Source organism: Vipera ursinii (genome assembly GCF_947247035.1).
Source record: "Vipera ursinii genome assembly, chromosome: 3".
NCBI lineage: Eukaryota > Metazoa > Chordata > Lepidosauria > Squamata > Viperidae > Vipera > Vipera ursinii.
Genome location: NC_139516.1, coordinates 174,043,897 through 174,059,242, shown reverse-complemented (window position 1 = coordinate 174,059,242; position 15,346 = coordinate 174,043,897). Strand labels below are relative to the sequence as shown.

The following is a 15,346-nucleotide window of genomic DNA, read 5'->3' as shown; positions in this document are numbered from 1 at the left end:
GATTGTGTCTGGGGGTCCCCCCCCCACATACACACTCCGGTACAAGCTGAATATAAGACTGACCAGGAGCTGCTATGGGACGAGCGGTGGGAAGCGAAAGAAGCAGTGATAACCAGCAGGTAAGTGGAGGCGAGGCAATGCCGATGCCGATGGGGTTGCCTGGGACCTTCCGTAGGTTTGCGTGGTTAGGTCAGGCTTCCGGTTTGCATTGTTGGAGAACGATAAAAACAAGGCGTAAGAGAGGAGGAAAATGGCAGAACTGGTTTAATGAGTGCTTGTGGGACGAAATCTCTTCCTCTTGCAGGTCAACCACATGTGTTGAAGTGCAGGCCACTTGAATTCCCAGCCTGCGAACCGCCCTCCAGCACATCTGGAGGCACCACGCTGGGGATGTAGAACTGTGCCCATATCATCTGCTAAATATTTTCAGGAGATCCTTGTCGCTCATTTCCTTTGAAATTAAGTACGCTGACCCACCTTGCAGCAGCGTGTTAAAGAGCGGAAGAAACGTTTTTCGCGTTCTCACGTACATAACTTACATGTTGTGCTGGTTATCACTAACGCGTCCGGTTTGCAGAAATCCCTGCGGCCGATGGAGGAGAGCAAAAAGCTACGCAAACTCTTAATTTGAAAAGAACTATTTAGTGGCCCCCTGGGTTTTGTAGCCTTAATGGTTTTTTTGCGTGGTTATTCTTCCTGGTTATAAATGGGTATGAACATTTGATATGTTTTGCAGGTAAGGTCAGCTATGGCTTGTAACGATTTCCACAAGACTTGAAAGAATACATTAGATCATCATGGAGAAAATCCATGTGGCATATAGTTCTTCTGTTAAGATTTGTTACGCAGTTATTTTGATTAAAATATATATTGAAATATGGGATACTGTTAAAAATAAGTAAGCTTTGCTTTCCCCATACTGGCTGGGAAATTCTGGGAGTTGAAGTCCGCCCATCTTAAAGTGGCTAAGGTTGAGAAACACTGGTCTACAGAAGGACTGCCAGATCTGAATTGCAGAAATCAAGAGGACCCTTAGGCAGCAGCTAAAAGATAGGAAGGCTTTGTTGCCCTCTAATGGTCAGCCAGTATATATGGAATTGGAAAAAAATGTATTTTTGCTTCTTGATGGAAACATTTTACCCTCTTTTAGGACACAGCCAAATAATACATTTTACAGTAGTAGCTGACGTCCTCTTTTCTCCTAGCAAATTATTAAATTCCTTTTTTTTTGCTCCACATCCAATTGCATATAATAGCAATATTCCCTTTCCCAGTAATTAATTTTGTGCTTGATAAACTTGAATTGGGTCTATCATTTGGATTGGTTGATTTAATTTGGGTGTGTTTTATCAGAATTATCTTGATTATTGTATAGCTAGCATATTTAGATCTCTGTGATGTTTCTGACTGGGCACTTGAATTATTTTCTGTGGGTTGAAGACACTAGTGCTGTGGAAAGAATGTGACTAAATGCTGCTTGCCTTGATAGACAACCATGATCTTCTCTACATGCCTTCAATATCTTTTGGAAGAATGGCTTCTTAACAATCTTCTTTATATAGTAGCTTACTCAGTTCTGCTGCTTGCTACTATATTATTTGCTGTTCCACTTGCCATCGTATTATTTTTCTATCTTTCTGCTTTATTATTCCACCTGTATCAAAGGACTCTCAAACTGAATGGAAATTATTGCAGTAATATATGGGATCCTGTGAAGCTAATTATAGCAACCATAATGGATGCATATGGAAGATTATGGCATGGTAAGCAAATGTGTATTAGTGAGAAACTTACATTGTGTTACAGAATTATCTACAGTTGTTGGATTGTGTCAGTATAACTGTACTTACAGAGGTAGCAGATGTTTTCACTCGCAGTATTTTGTATCAAACTCTTCCATAAATTATTTATTCACTTAATAAGTGTACATGGCTGCCAGGTCAAGATGGATTTGATGGATTTTCTGTTGATCACCTACCACGGCTGCCATATGCTTACCATTATAATTAGTTCTGGCTTTTTGCTACTTGAGAAATGCCAAGTATTGCTGAAGCATTTTGTTGCACTGAGAGGAGAAAGAAGGTCACCGGAGGGGATTTCTGTCTTGTTTTGCCTCCCAACTTCTACTAACCCAATAGGATTGGATATTATGATTCAGTAAAGGAGCCCAAAGAGAGTATAGTCTTGATTATATCATAAGATGCTTGGAAAGCGAGACCTGTCACAAACATAAACACAAAAATGCCATCACTGTAATTTTATTCCACATTTTTGTAGTAGAAAGAATTGGCATTTTGGTATAAAACTGAAGGATTTGGGGAGAGGCTTTTATTACTAGTCAACTAGGGCTACATATTTATAAATACTTCTGCTCCAGTAGTATCTTAGGGTGTGATTACAAATTCAAATTACAGCATGCTTGTTGACAAGGATGCTCCAGTTGTTGAGTTGAAACACTTGAGGGACAGGATTGTTATCTGCAGATGCTCAAATTTATGCACCATAGCATAACCTTTTCTGTATTGCCAAGTATTCCTCAGACTGTTCGTCTCTAGCATAGGAATCCATCAATGAAAGCATCTCATAAGAATTCGGCTGTGGGTGCTCTGATTGAAGAAGTGAAGCAGTAGTACTTGCTGGTTCTTCCCTCCCTGTAAAATCTGTAGCAATTTGTACCATGATCTTGGAAGGTGGGAGCAGGGTAAATAACAAATTCTGGGATAGATCTAGGGATGCAAAAAGATAATTAAAGAAAATGTCTTCTCTCTTGCTCAGTCACTGGAATGTTTCAGTGAATGGATTTTTGGAAAACTGTTTTTAAATGGTTAAGACAACACTCCCCCAAGTAATTATATTAGACATGTGCAATACAGTTTTCTTGGCAACATTACAGAAGTTGTATTACTGAACCTCTAAGAGAATGTTTTGTTTGCTTTGATCTGGAATTTCCTATCAGTTTCTAAATACTTAAGTAAAAAAAAGGTAAAGGTTCCCCTGCACATGCATGCTGGTCGTTTCCAACTCTAGGGGCTGGTGCTCATCTCCGTTTCAAAGCCGAAGAGCCAGCACATGTCCGAGGACGCCTCTCTGGTCATGTGGCCGGCATGGCTAGACGCCAAAGGCGCACAGAACGCTGTTACCTTCCCACCATAGTGGTCCCTATTTTTCTACTTGCATTTTTACGTGCTTTCGAACTGCTAGGTTGGCAGAAGCTGGGATGAGTAACAGGCGCTCATTCTGTTATGCGGCACTCGGGATTCGACCCGCCAAACTACCGACCTTCTGATCGACAAGCTCAGTGTCCTAACCCACTGACCCACCACGTCCCTAATACTTAAGTAGTTAAGTCTAATTAGCCAAGATTAGTTAGGTGCCACCACTTGCTATGACTCCATAAATGAAAGAAGTTCACAGAAAATATACTCTTAATTCAAACTATGTTTAACCATAGATGGCAGCTTTTACTACATGGAACTTTCAGGCAATTGTTTGATTGTGACTACTTATTAGTTAATCATATCTAAAATATGATTTTCTGCAATAGAAACATTCATGTAGTAAATATGCACGACAGCTTAATTAGTGCATTACTGATTTATATAGCACACTTATGGCTAAATATAAGTTGGATGCTGAGTTCGTATTTCAGTTCTTTATGCAGAATAAAGATAGTTTTATTTATTTTTTATTAATATATTCAGAAATGTTAATCCTGATTATATAACTATTGATTTATACTTTGCATTTCAAACAGGGTATGAGCTCCATGGCATCGAAAACATACCAGATGGGCCGGGCCTAATTATTTATTACCATGGAGCGGTTCCGTTGGACTACTTGTATTTTCTGGCTAAATTTTTTATTCTGAAGCGCAGGTGTTGTTACTCAATAGCAGATGATTGTCTTTTCATATTTCCAGGTGATGTTTATAAGCTATATTAATATGTACGATGGTAAAACATTTCATTCAGTTTGTTTTTCCAAACTTAGGAAACTTGAAATATGGATTTTTTATGTGATCAGTTTCCTGTGTTGGTAGCCAGCAGCTGTCAACAGTTCTCAAAACTTGTTTTAGAAAACACTTTCTATTTGCTAGAAATTGTTGGCTAGTATTTATAATTTAGAAGCGGGTTAAAGAAAAGAGTAGGGAAAAAAATTCTTATCTAATATGGAACTAACAGTTCTAAATAGGCTTGTGACATAATATGTAGTCTGTTGTTAGAATAGGTTGCTCATGAAAAGAAAATGAATTATAATAGAGTCATAAAGTGTTTCATAAAACTAACCCCAAACAAACACACCTCAGTTCTGGATGTTTTGCAGAATCACTGTAGATGAAGTGGGCTTTTAACATACAGAACACATGTGAGCTGAAATGATTATAAGAGTAGTGTGTATTGCTCCTTCTTTCCCTGCTTTATTTCAGGAGCTCCCAGAATAGATGATGGTGGTGGTGATGATGATGATGATGATGATAATTTATTAAACTTGCATGCTATCTGACCCTTCCTTCTGGTACTAATCCATGTTGCTCTGGCTCTAATCTGTGTTCTATCAGAAAATGTCCAAATGGTTTAATTCCTTTAATTCGTTTCCACAAACAAGAAACAAAATTGCTTATAACACCTAATCTTGCATTGGCATTGCTCTTTTATATTCTATATTAAATCAATTAGGCTCATTTAAAAACCACACAATTCCATGCAAATTGCAAATTCTCCACGCAAGTACACGGTTAGGCAAGATGGTTAACAAAGTAATATAAAGTTATGCTGTGCCAAATGGCAGAAATTATGCCATTTCTTAGTCTGTTTTTTTGAATATATAGGATGGATAAAATTTTTGTACTACAGTTTAATTTTAAATGTCTTAATAAATTTTTGCATACTATAAATTTTTAAAATGCTCTTATTTGGCCAAATATGTGAAGCATTTCTATAATGACTTATCTGTATTAAAAATAATTTCAAGGTATCACTTGGAATTGGGTTCTGCAACTTTAAGCGTAGCAAATTAATTGAAAGTACGTTAAATTTTCATATAACTAGTATTTCACCCTTCAGGTGAAATTAAAAATTTAAACAAATGAAGACTGAAAATATCTTTCTCCTTTATTTATTTTTTATTTATTTTTTATTTTTTTATTATTATCGTGTTATAACTACCTGTACATAAGAGACTGTATCTTTCCCCAATCAGATTCACACACTTTAAAATTCTGATTTGATCCCTCCCTATTATCTTAAGGTAAAGCATTACTGCAACTTCATCGATCTTTACACATAGCATATTATTTTGTAATCTTTCACTTTCTTTCAGGTGTTAAAGCATTAACTGGTGTGACAGGTATTATAGAAAATAAAAAGGAAGAGTGTTTAAATGTTCTCAAGAAAGGCAAGCTACTTGGAATTTCTCCAGGAGGAATGAGAGAAGCACTCTTTAGTGATGAGTCATACAAGCTCATATGGCATAAGCGCAAAGGTTTTGCTCAGTTAGCTGTAGATACAAAAGTGGTAAGTATGGTGTTCATATCATTATTAAATCTTTGCTGATTATGGTTTATCAGACAAAACATGATGCTAACTGGAAAACTTAAGTTTTTTTATGGAAGTATTGTGATCCGGGGTTTTTTTGAGAATAACAGTTCACAAAGTATATTTACTGTAACTGCTGTTTAAAAGTTAAATAGGTGAAATAATGGTAGCCTATTTCATATTTCCTAATTTTGAAACAAAACGGAATAGCTTTTTATTTAATTCTTCATGGTTATAACAGCAGAATGCTTTTCCTTCAATTAACTTAGGTCCATACTGTATCTCCCTTCTTGTTTATATTACATCTTCTGCGACTTTACTGCCATGACACAAAATACTGTTCTTCCATTATCTTAATGAATGAATGATCATGATCATGATCACGATGTAGGAAGGGATCTTGTAGGTCATCTAGTCCAACCCCCTGCTCAGGCAGGAAACCCTATACCATTTCAGACAAATGGCTGTACAGTCTCTTAAAAACTTCCAGTGTTGGAGTATTTACAGCTTCTGGAGGCAGGTTGTTCCACTGGTTAATTGTTCTAACTGTCAGGAAGTTTCTCCTTAGTTCTAGGTTGCTTCTCTCCTTGATTAGTTTCCATCTGTTGCTTCTTCAGGCGCTTTGGAGAATAGCTTGACTCCCTCTTCTTTGTGGCAACCCCTGAGATATTGGTAGACTGCTATTATGTCCCCCCTCACCCTTCTCTTCATTAAGCTAGACATATCCATTTCCAGCAACCGTTCCTTATATGTTTTAGCCTCCAGTCCCTAATCATCTTTGTTGCTCTTCTCTGTACTCTTTCTAGAGTCTCAACATCTTTTTTACATCGTGGTGACCAAAACTGGATGCAGTATTCTAAGTGTGGCCTTACCAAGGCATTGTAAAGTGGTATTAATACTTCGTGTGATCTTCATTCTATCCCTCTGTTAATGCAGCCTAGCACTGTGTTGGCTTTTTTGGCAGCTGCAGCACACTGCTGGCTGATATTTAAGTGATTGTCTACTAGGACTCCAATATTCCTCTCACAGTTACTACTATTGAACAAGGTACCACCTATACTATACCTGTACATTTGGTTTTTCTTGCCTAAATGTAGAACCTTACTTTTTTCACCACTGAATTTCATTTTGTTATATAGCGCCCAGTGTTCAACTCTGTCTGATCCTCCTGTATCTTAAGCCTATCTTCTGGAGTGTTTGCTATTTCAGTATCTCACATATTCAGTTATTTAACAAGCAATTACAAATTTTATATTTTTAACCCTCTGATTAGATATTCATTGGAGTTAAAAGTACTGACCTATTTCAAAGATTTATGATTAAATAATTGGCATTTTGTGTATACAGAATGATGGTTGAAGTAGGTATCCAGTATGGAGGGAAAGGCCATATTAGAATGGATAATGAAACTAACCATGCAAGTAGAAATAGTTTATAAATATATTGGTACCTAACTGCTTTGAAACTCATAAAATTTGGTACTTAATGCATTTTGACGTGAACATTTTGTCCTGGTACTCATTGTTTGGTACTCAATGCACAAGCTAGAACTTGTCACTATAGGCTGCCTTCTAACTCACTATATTATTCCTTATGGGGAAAATTTGTTTGGTACTCATCATTTCTGGTACTCACATCTCCTGAAAACAACGCTGAGTACTGAGGTACCACTGTAGAGTACTTGGAGAGAAAATTAAGTCTCAAACATTTGGGTCCTTTTCTCTTAGATTCCTAGCATTTTGAATTCTTTCTGTTTCCTGTTTGTTTTTTTCATTTTATCCCTTCAGACCCATTTGGATTTTGTATTCTTTCATAATCAAGAATAGGAAGGAAGGCATTATAATCTTATTCAACCATTTACAGTTCACTTTATTTTTATACAAAAATAGGTAAGCTAAGTTTACCTATACACTGCAACAAGACTACCTTGCTTGTTAGAACACAGAATCTATCTTACATTAAAGTGAAACTTTGGTTCCATTTGTGGTTCGCTGACCAAAATAACCAGCTGACTTTACCATTAGCAATGAATGCTGCATTTGTCACAAGAATTACTAAAACTGATAATTTAATTGTTATCATCACCTTATTTAAAAGCATTATGTAAAATTCTCAATTGACCAAGGCAAGATGGGTAGTGAAGTTCAGTATCCATGGGCCTATTTGGGACTGACTATAGTACAGCGGTGGCAAACCTATGGCATGCATGCCAGAGGCAGCACTCAGAGCCTTCTCTGTTGACACACGTGCCACCACCGCTGCCAGCATCAGGTCCTTCAGGCCGCCACCACCACCCGGAGCAGGAGTCCCACCCGGCACAAAGGAGGTGAAGCGGCCGACTAGCAATCTCGAGTAGAGGTGGCAGAGCAGAGCTCACCAACCATTGTCAGTTGGTGGACTGGAAGAAAAGGGAGGGGGAAGCATTTTACACACATGCATGCGCGCACGGGGCCACGAGCATGCAGGTGCTGTAAATGGGGCAGGGTTAGTGCCTGTGTGATACTCACTAGCCCTGCCCCGTTCTTGCGTGGTGCAGTGCCTTGTATCTGCACCCTGTGGTGCGGCGGTTGCCATTTTTGCGCCTTGCAGTACGGTGGCCCATTTTTGCACCTCCATTTTTTCATGCCGGAGGCAGCACTCAGAGGCGCCTCCCTGTCCCCTCCCCGAGGGGACCAGAATGCTGATGCATCCTTGGCACTTTGTGATAAATAAGTGAGTTTTGGGTTGCGTTTTGGGCACTCAGTCTCTAAAAGGTTCGCCACCACTGCTATAGCACATAGAAAACAGTGACCTGAATGAAAGAGGAATAAATGAAATCTTCTGTGTCATCTTTGTATAGTCTGCACCTCAAGTCCTGTTTAGTGTGGTTGATCCATGCTTTTATGAATCCATTGCTTACTGACTATTTTTTATAAGTTCTATTATTTTTTAAAAAATTACAGTCTTTAGAGCTTAGTAAACAGCATGTAGTTTGGAGTCACATATTTAACATTAACTTTTTCAATATAAATCTATTCAGTACTGCACAATCCAATTTTTTTTTATCCTTCTTTCTTCCCCATATTTTTTCCATTTCCCCCTCATTAAACAAATACAATTCTTGGTACTATTGATGTACACAAAATTATATATAGTCATCTTCACCATATTTTACTAGTATTGTACAAATAACATTAATATCAATTCATAAATCAATATCCTGTTTTTCGTGTTCTTATTAAAGTTTGATTTCTCATCAATATTTAAAGTATATTTGTCATTTATGATTTTCTCAGTATTATTTACATTCATACAGCTAAAAAAAATTATTCCTACCAATCCTCCTCTTAGTTTCAAATTTCCCATATCAAAAGAAGAAAAAATGCTATTTTAATTCTTAATCATATCTTCCATTATAAAAATCTAGTTGTATCTTAAGGATCATCCATATTAAAAAGTTCTCCTTCCGACAGATCAAATACTCTGTTTTTTAAATCTAACTCTTGCTTTCTTTCTTTGCCAAGTTGCTTTCCAGGCCAAGGCAATTAAATCATCCCAAAATTTTCTTTCTATTTTTGTGAAAGCTGCTTGGCATGAGGAAAACAATTTAAGTAGAGTACTTTTAGGGGGAACTCCGCCCATCCATATTCCTTAAATATTTCCCCTGCCCGCTCTATATTCCATTTTCCAGAATCTTCTTCCTTGTCCTCAGGTGTATTTTGGAAAAAGGAGTAAGGGGTCTTTTGTATTTTCATTGTTAAGCAGTATTTTATTTGTATTTGGCAGTCCATATTTCCCTTCTCCTATCTCCTCCATCTGTAGGTCCATTTCTTCTGCTTCATCCTCTGTTTTCTGGTTTATTTGTTCATACTTTGTAGTCGTTATCTGGGAACTTTCCAGTTGTAGCTTGAATTTGGAGATTTGGTCATTTATATCATTCTCTTTATGATTTCTTTTTATGTCCTCTTTGTGTGCAACAATTGTTTAATGAATTAGCGTAGCATGGGGAATATTTCCTTCTGAAAGGTATTTGTTTTTTTTGTGAGGCATCATTCCTAGAAATCCTCTAGTGTCACCAGTCGCAGAGTGGAACAAAGTTTCTTCTAGTTTTCTAGTCTTTATATGTAGCCTTTATAATCCAGTCCTAATGGCAAAATTTTATAGTAATCCTTTGTCTCATGTATCCTGAAAATTTTCAGTCAGGCAAGATTGTAATCCACAATGTTCCAAGTGTTCAAAATGTTCAACCTCCCTGCGGCCAGACATATTCAAAAGTCAAATTTTTCTTTCTCTCTCACTAGCTCTTGAGATTAAAAGTCCAAGCTCAGTATTTATAGTCCAAGAAGATCAGTATGATAAATATGCCAAAATATTTTCTTTTATTACCAGCTGTTCTCCCTTTAGCTGAAAGTCACCAAGCAGTCAAGGGGCTAGTTATGTTGTTGTTGTTAGCTGCGAAGTCATGTCCGACCCATCACGACCCCATGGACAATGTTCCTCCAGGCCTTCCTGTCCTCTACCATCTTCTGGAGTCCATTTAAGCTCACACCTAGTGCTTCAGTGTCTCCATCCAGCCACCTCATTCTCTGTTGTCCCGTTCTTCTATTGCCCTCAATCTTTCCCAGCATTAGGCTCTTCTCCAGTGAGTCCTTCCTTCTCATTAGGTGGCCAAAGTATTTGAGTTTCAACTTTAGGATCTGGCCTTCTAAAGAGCAGTCAGGGTTGGTCTCCTCTAGGACTGACCGGTTTGATCGCCTTGCAGTCCAAGGGACTTGTAGGGGCTAGTTAGATTGTTATACTAAAATCCATCATTAGATGTCAGTCAAAGTCCATTTTCCACTCTTAAAACAAAGGGTTGATTTCTTATTTCACCTCAATTATTTTTTTTCCAAAGAAAAAATCTTAACTATTATCCCAATTCTGAAATTTATCAAAACTGTAGCTTTGTATTACTTTCATTTCAGTATTATGTATTTCTGTCCTCTATAAAAATTTTAAAATGCTGCTTCTGTTCACATCCAGAGATTTTTAGCTTCTTGTGAGCCTTTCCCAGGAAGTTTAGTTGTGAAATAGTAAAGAAAGGATCAATCACCCGGTTCCAAACATGCTGTTTATGATGTGCTAATTAAAGCCTTCATGTCCTGCTTTGGCCAGTTCACTATACTGATAGGGTATCTGATGACTGGCAGGGCATGCACATTGATGGGGTATATCTTGTTCATCCTATTGCACTGGCTCTTCAGGATCTGTGTTACCCTTTGAGGGTAAATGTTGCTGTCTTCTTTGGCTGCCATTTGATTCCCATGTAATTGTGGAATATCGGGTACTTGTAACTAGTCTAAATGTTTGCAATGTGACCTGCTGCTAGTTCCACCCCATCAGTTTTAAACTACTCTCCTTCTCTTTTCTACTATGCCATAGCTTTCTCATAAATGAACAACACATGGTGTCAGAAGGGAATTCTTGCTCAATTCTTCTGCAGCAGTAATGGATGCTAGAGTCCAACGTTTGATTAACACCAAAAACAAACACTTTTTTTAAAAAAAAAACTTTTGGTTTATTAAAAGGTTTATTAAAATGTGATTATTGTTGCACTGTAAAACAGAATCAGCAAAAGGCTAGACAATCAATTGCAACATTACTGAGCAACCTTTACAGAATAGCGCACTTTTTGCTGTTAGCTTCTTCTTCCTCCTCTTCTTTTTTAAAAGATGCTCTAGAATCATTGCCAAAATTGAGGCTTCCTGGGAATGTGGAAGGTCAAAGGCAATGCTTTCAGCAAGGATTTCTTAATAGCAAGGATTACATGACAGCAATCAGCTACCACATAGGTTACATAGAAAAACACACTGTTCTAGGGAGTGGCTGGAGATTTCCTGAAATTATATAATACATTTATATTCAATATCAACAACCTAAGATACACAGATGATACCACTCTAATGGCAGAAAGTGAAGAAGAACTAAAGAGCCTCTTGTTGCGGGTGAAGAAGGAGAGTGCAAAACTTGGGTTGAAACTTAACATTAAGAAAACCAAGATCATGGCATCTGGCCCTCTCAATTCCTGGCAAATAGATGGGGAAGAAATGGAGGTAGTGACAGATTTTGTATTCCTGGGCTCCAAGATCACTGCAGATGGGGACTGTAGCCAAGAAATTAAAAGACGCTTGCTCCTGGGGAGGAAAGCCATGGCAAATCTAGACAGCACACTAAAAAGCAGAGACATCACCCTGTCAACAAAAGTGCGTATAGTCAAGGCTATGGTCTTCCCAGTTGCAATGTATGGCAGTGAAAGTTGGACCATAAGAAAGGCTGAGCGCCAAAGAATTGAGGCCTTTGAACTATGGTGCTGGAGAAGACTCCTGCGAGTCCCTTGGACTGCAAGGCGATCAAACCGGTCAGTCCTAGAGGAGATCAATCCTGACTGCTCTTTAGAAGGCCAGATCCTGAAGCTAAAACTCAAATACTTTGGCCACCTAATGAGAAGGAAGGACTCACTGGAGAAGAGCCTAATGCTGGGAAAGATCGAGGGCAATAGAAGAAGGGGACGACAGAGAATGAGGTGGCTGGATGGAGTCACTGAAGCAGTGGGCGTGAGCTTAAATGGACTCCAGAAGATGGTAGAGGACAGGAAGGCCTGGAGGAATGTTGTCCATAGGGTCGCGATGGTTCGGACACGACTTCGCAGCTAACAACAACATTCAGGGATGAAGAAAGCAATGCAGAAATTTGAGGCTTGCTCTGGGCCATGAAAAAAGTAAGATAATAAAAGTTTTATCTTCAGATTTTGTCTACCAAATTAAACCAAAATAACTGATTAATTAGTAAGAGCTTTTAAACTAAGAAGTAAATTTTTTGACAGTGCTACATTGATTATATTTTTGAATAAAGATCAATTTATTTTGGCCATAAGAAACAAAAGAGTGCTGTAACACTTATTTAAAGAAACCAGATGGTCCCCTAGAAAATGCTATTGAAAGTTACTGAAACAGCAAAGATTTATGGAAAGGAAGAAGACCAGAACTGTAATCCAACCCCCTGCTCAAACATTACATGCACTGAACCTCAAATATATGTTCACGTAGGAAAAAAAACAACAACCTGAATTATTGTTTGGTACAAATGACTTTATCTATACATAGAAGAAAGTTTAAGATGAAAACCAATCTCCAATATAAGAAGAAAGACTAATTAACACTCCACTCAGAATCCAACACTTCAGTGATGAGGCTTTGACCTCAGATTTTACCTAAAAAAAGATTAAGTGATTGAATGGTGAGTGACAGAGAGTTGTTGTCTTGAAATTCATGTGAAAGCACAGAATGAAGACAACCAATGAGCTATCATGTGTGGCAATAAATCACAGAGGACACTAAATCACATCTTAAAGAGGCCTATGAAATAACTGAGGTCATGGTCATATTAGTGGAAGAAATGTTTGAGACAATCAAGTAGGACTTAACACTGTTTTTAGAAAATAGCAAATGGGCATGCCATGAATCCAAAATTCCAGGCGACTATTGTATATTTCCAGAAATTTGTTTAGACTTGTCATAACTTTTCTTAGAAAAGAAATGAAAAGGAAATGTATATGGTCACTCATCTTATCAAATAACTGAGTGGCTAGTAAGTGCTGGATGGTTTAACATAGATATGTTTCTCAACAAAGCAGTGGGGTGGTGGAGATGATGATGGTGAGGAAATAAACCTAAGATTATAGAGAAGATCATATGGGTTGTGGGCTGCAATTTTTAAAAGTTGCATTGTAATAAATAGGCCTTTTTGTGACTTGTTATATCCACATGTAGGCTATTTTCTGAATGTGCAACAGGAAACTTTTATGAAACTATTTGCTGCATATTTTCAAAATTCCTGTGTGCCATTGGCCCTAAAAAGCTTCCCTACTCTTTCTGGGTGACAACATTATTGCTTCCATTTTAGAAGGAGTGCCTTTTTTATTATTGCCTGTTCTAGATTAGTTGAGTTTCTCTTTATAATTTGTGCTTGAAAAAAAGGCATTCTGGTTCATGACATGCATACAACATAGAAAGAACACTGTAAATAACCAAATATATTATGGATATTGAGTACAAACAAATGTAAGATATAATCTATAACTGGTGTCAAACTGCTGGCCCACGGGCCGGATGTGTCATGCCAAAACCGCATCCACCCCATTGCTGGCAATGAAAAAAAAGTTGCGATACATCACGACACGTCATGTGGCGTTGCGAGTTTGATACCCCTGATCTATAATCTTGCTACATGATTGATTGATAATATTAGCATGGGTGATTGACCCACAGTTGAAACATTACTACATTATTTTCAACTCTTTATGACCGTAACAAAATGTTTATTTTCTCCTCCAAAGAAAGGGGAAATAAAAAACATGTTCTTCCTATCCTTGGAAGAAGCCATTCAGTCATTCTTTGTATATATCTGTCTTTTCCTTTCTTTTTAAATACTTTTTATTCCTATTGTCTTTTTACTTTCTCTTTTTTTCTTGATTGTTAGTTTGTTTGTTTTTACGTGTATGCTTTGCAAAATGTAATAAAATTATTTGACCAGCCATTATTACATTATGATTGGTGTTCCTAGTCTTATATTTGTTTTACACATAGATGAAGATTATGAGGCCGAAGGGTCAATCTTAAATATTAAGAAAAACTAGAGTCAATCAATGATAATAATTCTGCATATATTAAGTGCAGATCGAGTTAGAAAAGATACAAATGTTAGGTGTGTGCATCAAAACTAAGCAAGATCAGTAAGAAATTATGATACCTGCTCTGTGAAAAGACCTCAGTGTATCAAAATAAGGGGTGCCCAAGAGTTTAATGTTTATAAGAGTACCTTAAAATGGTGAGGAACCTGACTCCTCTCATTCATATTCAAAACTGCCACATATTATCCCTCTTGGAACAATTCTTCACCTTTTGAAATTTTTATAATGATGTTTTTATAATGTTAAAACTTTTAATTCTAAATTATTCTGATTTTAACGCTTAATTTTATTGATGATATTGTGTACTGCCCAGAGCCCCACTCCCAGAGAGATGGACGGTTAAGAAATATGAAGTAGAGGTAGTTCTCAACTTACAACCACAACTGAGTCCAAAATTTCTATTGCTAGACAGTTAAGTGCGTTTTGTCCCATTTGACAACTTTGCTTGCCACAGTTGTTAAGTGAATCACTGCAGTTCTTAGGTTAGTAACACTGTTGCTAAGTGAATCTGGCTTCTCCATTGATTTTGCTTCTCAGAAGGTCACAAATAGTGGTCACATGACCCTGGGACACTGCAAGCGTCATAAATAAAAGCCAGTAGGAGGGAAGTGTCTTGAATTTGATCACATTACCATAGGGATATTGAAATAGTCCTAAGTGTGAAAAACGGTCTCAAGTCACTTTTTCTCGTCCAATTGTAACTTCAAACAGTCACTAAACGAACTGTTGTAAGTTCAGGACTACCTGTATAAATAAATAAAATAGGGGTTGAAGGATCTTAGACTTTAATATAATTAAATATTTTTTTTAAATATTTCTTTTTCTTTAGCCTATTATACCCATGTATACACAAAATGTTCGAGAAGGATATTGGATCTTCGGGCAATCAGGTGAGGCATAATTATACTGCATATTTTAATTTGTTGTTCAATCTATAGCTCTATGTTTTGCATAGCATTTAGATAGAGTGTAAGACACAAACAGATCCCTACCCCCTTCTTTTTGGGAATCTGAGCTAATGGTTGAGTAATAGAACAATAATTACGTATTTTTACTTCATTGTAGTTTTAATTGACTTGGGAAAGAAAAGCAATGTAGTACATGG

At 37.3% G+C, this 15,346-nt stretch overlaps 1 protein-coding gene across 1 annotated transcript in view; it reads left to right on the top strand.

Annotated features, from left to right (window-relative positions):
• Positions 1–1,495: 1,495 nt before the first annotated feature.
• Positions 1,496–15,346, top strand: part of LOC310638957 (uncharacterized protein) — a gene marked incomplete at its 5' end in the record, with an annotated part of 46,993 nt that continues 33,142 nt past the window's right edge. The window contains 4 exons of the mRNA XM_083360318.1: positions 1,496–1,763; positions 3,755–3,919; positions 5,320–5,513; positions 15,071–15,131. Of these exons, the coding sequence (XP_083216444.1) occupies positions 1,496–1,763; positions 3,755–3,919; positions 5,320–5,513; positions 15,071–15,131 (688 nt within the window). The remainder of the gene's footprint in view (positions 1,764–3,754; positions 3,920–5,319; positions 5,514–15,070; positions 15,132–15,346) is intronic.